The 6,000-nt window shown below is 46.0% G+C and overlaps 1 protein-coding gene across 1 annotated transcript in view; it reads left to right on the top strand.

Annotated features, from left to right (window-relative positions):
* Positions 1–6,000, top strand: part of DOCK5 (dedicator of cytokinesis 5) — a 239,175-nt gene that overhangs the window by 58,965 nt on the left and 174,210 nt on the right. The window contains exon 2 of the mRNA XM_017884392.1: positions 1,765–1,848. Within this exon, the coding sequence (XP_017739881.1) occupies positions 1,765–1,848 (84 nt within the window). The remainder of the gene's footprint in view (positions 1–1,764; positions 1,849–6,000) is intronic.

The raw sequence follows: 6,000 nt of genomic DNA, 5'->3' as shown, positions 1-6,000 counted from the left end.
CACTCATAAGTGAGAATTGAACAATGAGAACACAGGGACACAGGGAGGGGAACATCACACACCGGGGCCTGTTGGGGGCTGGGGGCCTAGGGGAGGGATAGCATTAGGAGAAATACCTAATGTAGATGATGGGTTGATAGGTTCAGCAAACCACCATGGCACGTGTATACCTATGTAACAAACCTGCACGTTCTGCACATGTATCCCAGAGCTTAAAGTATAATTAAAAAAAAAAAAATCCTTAACTTAATCAACTCTTTTGCCTTACAGGGTAACATACATAGGTTCCAGGGATTTGATGTGAATTTATTTTGGGGGGGGCGGGCACCTTTACAGCCCACGACCACAGGTCTGAACATTCACATCAGGTTCTTATGTAGACACATGGCTTCATTTCTCTTTGTAGGTACCTAGGAATGGATTGCTAGGACCTATGGTAAATTTATGTTTAACTTTTGAGAAGTTGCCCAACTGTTTTCAGAGGGGCTGTACCATTTTACATTCCTACCAGCAATGCAGGAGAGTTCTAGTTTCTCCACATTCTTGCCATTTGTCTGCCTTTTCTTTTTTCTTTATCATAGTCATTCTAGTGGGTGTGGAGTGGTATTTCACTGTGGTTTTAATTTGTATTTCCCCATGACTAATAGTGTCGAACATCTCTTCATGTGCCTGTTAGCTATTCATACATACTTTTTGGCAAAATATCTATTCAAAGCTCTGGCCTGTCTTAAAATTGGGTTGTCTTCTTTTTTTGAGTTATGAGTTAGTCTGTCGTTTTTCACAACCTGGCCCAGCCTTTGCTGGGTTCTAAGGACTGTGGTGGCTGAGGTCACCTTGACTAGGAAGTGCTGCGGTAACCCAGTTGCCCAGGGTACCTTGGGCTGGGGCCAGGCACCATCACTGCACCGTGCCCTGTGTCAGTTTGTCACTGGAGGGTGGATGGGCCTCACAGGTGGCCTTTTGCCATTAGATACTGTGTTATGGAAGCCAGGACATGGCTCGCTTGTGTCCTAGAGATCATTAGTTCCGGGTTCTTGCAGGCTGGCTGTTGTCTGATGAACAGGGCACTGACCAACGGAATCCCACAATATATTCTCATTGTAACCTGATTGTTTCTTTCCTAACACTTATCACAACTTTAACTAGTTATTTCTGTGATTATGTATTTGATATCTTTCTTCCTTCCACTAGACTATTAAGTTCCTTGGGGATGGGGCCATGTTGATGTGATTTTACCCTCTATCACTGGTCTCTAACACAGTTCGTGATATGTAGCAGGCAATTGATCAATATTTGTTGGATGGGGGAAATGAGGATCCATTCTCTGCTTTACAATGATTGATTCACATGAAATTATTAAATAGAGAGTTGTTTGTTGACCGAATTGTTCACTAACCCCTGCATGTATCTTTAGTGACATGTATTCTTTTTTTTGTTTTTGAGACAGAGTCTCATTTTATCGCCCAGGCTGGAGTGCAGTGGCGTGATCTTGGCTCCCTGCAATCTCTGCTCCCAGGTTCAAGCAATGCTCCTGCCTCAGCCTCCCAAGTAGCTGGGATTATAGGCATCTGCCACCACGCCCAGCTGATTTTTGTATTTTTAGTAGAGACGGGGTTTCACCATCTTGGCCAGGCTGGTCTTGAACTCCGGACCTTGTGATCCACCCACCTCGCCCTCCCAAAATGCTGAGATTATAGGCGTGAGCCACTGCGCCCGGCCAAGTGACATGCATTCTAATTTGCCTTTTTTATTTCTCATTTCCAGCGATCTATAACTACAATGCTTCTCAAGATGTGGAGCTCTCCTTGCAGATCGGCGACACAGTTCACATCCTGGAGATGTACGAGGGTAAGTCTGGCTGACCTTTTGCCAGATGAGGGCAGGGGAAAAACATTGTGAGTTACTTATTAAAAAGGCACTTTGAGTAAATATCACCCTGCTTGACTTCCTGAAACAGTGCTAGTAAAAATTCAGGAAGTACTTGGGTGACACAATTTTGAACAGAGTGATTTCAAAACAGCCAGCTGAATACATGAGCACAAACCTGCACAGACAACAGGGTGAAAGCTCATGCGTATGTGAAGGGCGCTGGTGTGGCCAGGCCACTTGGGCACAGAAGGATCAGCGACACAGCTGGCTCGTGAGGAGACACTTGGGACACTGGGCTGGCAGTAGCTCAAAGGAAGCACTGCTGATTAAGGGTCTGTTTCTATTCAGCACTAAATGTTCCCAGGTTGGGGGAGAAATGAGGGAGAGTCTTTCTGGTGTTGCTGAGATTCTTTTAGAAAATTAGGTCAGGACTACAGCAGGTCCAGAAAGCCTGATTGTATATTTCCTTCAACTAGGTCAGACTAGGGCCGTGGTTCCGTTAACCTGTTAGAGGGCTGCGGGGTATTACTTAGGACTGCCTATTTGTCTGCAAAGCACTGGTCATGTCTGTACCCACTCCACTGCAGGCTTCCAACTTCAGTTCAGGTTCTCTAAATCCTAGAAGAAGTCTTCCTCCATATAGCCACATTTTTAATCCAAACCTCCAGAGCACAATAAAAGCATAGCCAAGCCACTGAAGTTGAGGACCAAACCAAGAACAACTTTTACGGTCCAGTTATTCTCTCAGAAGGTTAGGGTACAAATGAGGTAGAAGTTAGGCGGATTTGACAGGGACTGTGCGTTTTCCGGGTCTAGCCCCCATGTAAACCCCTGTGATGGTGAAATGGCAGAGATGGTCCGCTAGGACCCCATGCAGGTTCCTAGGGTGGAACAGGATGACACAGGATGAGAAAGAGGAGATGGGAAGGCAGGAGGAAAGGAAGCAGGATTTGGCTATATAACAGCTAAATTATCTGCCTGATTGCATGGAAGACTCTGCTATTACTGCCTCCTCCCTTCAGTTTTTGGCAGAGGGCTGGGGTTTCACATTATCCTTTTCCCTTCCACACAACTCAGTGTAATCATGTAGCTCCCAGGGGCAGAGAGAAGACAGAGAGGGCTGTGTGAACTCCCTTTCTGTCTCTACTGCTTATTCTTACCGTCTCAGGCCCAGCCAAGCATCAGTTCAAAGTCTCCAAGACACTAGGGCAGTAACCTTATCTTTTCCAGAATCCTTTGCTTATGGAAACCACAGCTCTTCCAATCTTATCAACTCATACCTCTTTTGTCAGGAGGCCAGATTAATTCACTTTGTCTAGCCTCAATGAATGCACATTTTCCTATTGTACAGGTAAAAAGTATGTGTTCAGTTTTTCTAACTCTTCCATGTGGGCTTGGAAAGAATGTATATTTAAGGATCATTGGGTGCAAAGTTCTTTTTTTTTTTTTTTCTTGAGACAGAGTCTCACTCTGTCATCCAGGCTGGAGTGCGGTGGCACGATCTCAGCTCACTGCAACCTCCGCCTCCCGGGTTCAAGCGGTTATCATGCCTCAGCCTCCTGAGTAGCTGAGATTACAGGCGTACGTCATCACACCTCGCTAATTTTTGTATTTTTGGTAGAGATGGGGTTTCACCATATTGGCCAGGCTGGTCTTGAACTCCCGAGCTCAGGTGATAGCCCCATCTTAACCTCCCCAAGTGCTGGGATTACAGGTGTGAACCACCATGCCTGGCGGCAAAGTTCTATGTATGATAATTAGGTTCTAATTTCTGAGTCATTTTTCAGGTTTGCTATATGCTAACTTTTTTTTTCTGCTTTTTCTGTTACTGATAAAACTGTGTTAACTCTTCCACCATGATTGTAGTTTGTGTGTCTTTACGGTGATGTCAGCTGTTTGCTTTATGTATTCTGAGACTTGTTTTTAGGTGCCTGCTATTTTAGAATTGTTGTGTTAAACAGTTCTAACTTTTAATTCCTATTTATTAAACCTTTACCATTGTCTTAATCGGTAGTAACATACTATGTCTTACTCTGTGTTGTGTGAAATTGCAGGCAACTCACTGGCAAGTCCCAGGGCTTCAATTTTTGTCCTCCTGGCTCCATAGGGCCGTTAAAAATGCTGCTCAGCTTCTCAGCCACTTAGGAATCCTTTCTTTCTTTGCTTTGTTTTGTTATGTTTTTTGGAGACAGAGTCCCGCTCTGTCCTCCAGGCTGGAGTGCAGCGGCTCAATCTTGGCTCACTGCAAGTTCCGCCTCCCGAGTTCAAGTGATTGTCTTGCATAAGCCTCCTGAGTAGCTGGGATTACAGGCACCCACCACCACACAGGGCTAATTTTTGTATTTTTAGTAGAGACAGGGTTTCCCCATGTTGGCCAGGCTGGTCTCCTGGCCAGCTCCTGACCTCAGGTGATCCGCCCACCTCGGCCTCTCAAAGCGTTGGGATTATAGGCGTGAGCCACCGCACCTGGCCAGGAATTCTTTCTTTTTTTTTTTTTTCTTGAGACGGAGTCTCGCTCTGTGTCGCCCAGGCTGGAGTGCAGTGGCCGGATCTCAGCTCACTGCAAGCTCTGCCTCATGGGTTTACGCCATTCTCTTGCCTCAGCCTCCCAAGTAGCTGGGACTACAGGCGCCCACCACCTTGCCCGGCCAGTTTTTTTGTATTTTTTAGTAGAGACGGGGTTTCACCGTGTTAGCCAGGATGGTCTTGATCTCCTGACGTCGTGATCCGCCCGTCTCGGCCTCCCAAAGTGCTGGGATTACAGGCTTGAGCCACCGCGCCCGGCCAGGAATTCTTTCTTCAATCAGCAGATGGATGCCCCAAGCGGAAAGCAGCCCCAGATGATGGGCTGGTCTTTTTAAGTTTTGGTCTTTTTCAGATTTTGACCTGGTAATTCTTCACTGCCATGTTCGTGTGTGTGTGTGTGTGTGTGTGTGTGGCGGGGGCAGGGGAGCGGTGTATGTATTTATTTGTGTGTGTTGTTTTGTCAAGCTTTTCTAATTGTCCTACAGAGTATGGGAGGGAAGAATGGCGACTTGGTCTGAAATTAAGTAGGTAATGTCTTTTGTTTTTTGTTTTTTTTTCTTTGAGACAGGCCCTTGCTCTGTCACCCTAGCTGGAGACAGGCCCTTGCTCTGTCACCCTAGCTGGAGTACAGTCGTGTGATCAAAACTCACTGCAGCCTTGAGCTCCTGGGTCCAAGCTATCCTCTTGCCTCAGCCTCCCAAGTAGCTGGGATTATAGGCATGTGCCACCACGCCCAGTTAACAAGGTTTCACCAAGTTGCTCAGGCTGATCTCAAACTCCTGGCCTCAAATGATCATCCTGCTTCAGCCTTCCAAAGTGTTGGGATTATAGGCATGAGCCATAGGGCCTGGCCCAGGATTTCTTCAAATTCTTTTTTCACTTTTATATGACCTCAGCATATTTCTAAGAAATAGTTAATTGAAGCACTTTGTCCTGTTAGGGTTCATATCAATAGTAATTTTAAGGATGAGGGTGGTGGCTCACTCCTGTAATCGCAGCACTTTGGTAGGCTGAGATGGGAGGATCCCGTGAGGCCTGGAGTTCAAGACCAACCTGGGCACAATAGTGAGACCCTGTCTCTACACAAACTTAAAAATTAGCCAAGCATGGTGGCATGCACCTATAGTTTCAGCTACTTGGAAGGCTAAGGTGGGAGGATTGCTTGACCCTGGGAGGCAGAGGCTGCAGTGAGCTGACCATACCACTGCACTCCAGCCTGGGCAACAGAGTGAGACCCTGTCTCAAAAGGAAAAAAATAAAGTATTTTTAAGCGTGCTGACTGTTTATGTTTTACCGAGAATTCTCCAGTTGGCCGGTGAACATTCCTCAAGACAGCATCCGTGTGGACCAAGCTAAGGGGGTCACTGAGCTTAGTTGAATATAAATATAAACACATTTACATTCATTTCAAATACCATGCACTTGAGTCCAAACAGTCCAAAACCCACAGTGCTTCTAGTGTATTACAGCTCCCACTACGATATGCTTGTAGGATGTGCTGGCCCATTGGACAGTCACACAAAAATGGTTAATTTCTTCAGTTATGATGGTCCGGATGCTGTAGTCCTGCCAGCAAGAAACTGCTCTTCTTAATTGCTACCATAA

Source organism: Rhinopithecus bieti, unplaced genomic scaffold (assembly GCF_001698545.2).
Source record: "Rhinopithecus bieti isolate Rb0 unplaced genomic scaffold, ASM169854v2 scaffold_315, whole genome shotgun sequence".
Taxonomy (NCBI): domain Eukaryota; kingdom Metazoa; phylum Chordata; class Mammalia; order Primates; family Cercopithecidae; genus Rhinopithecus; species Rhinopithecus bieti.
This window is presented reverse-complemented; position numbering and strand designations above follow the sequence as displayed.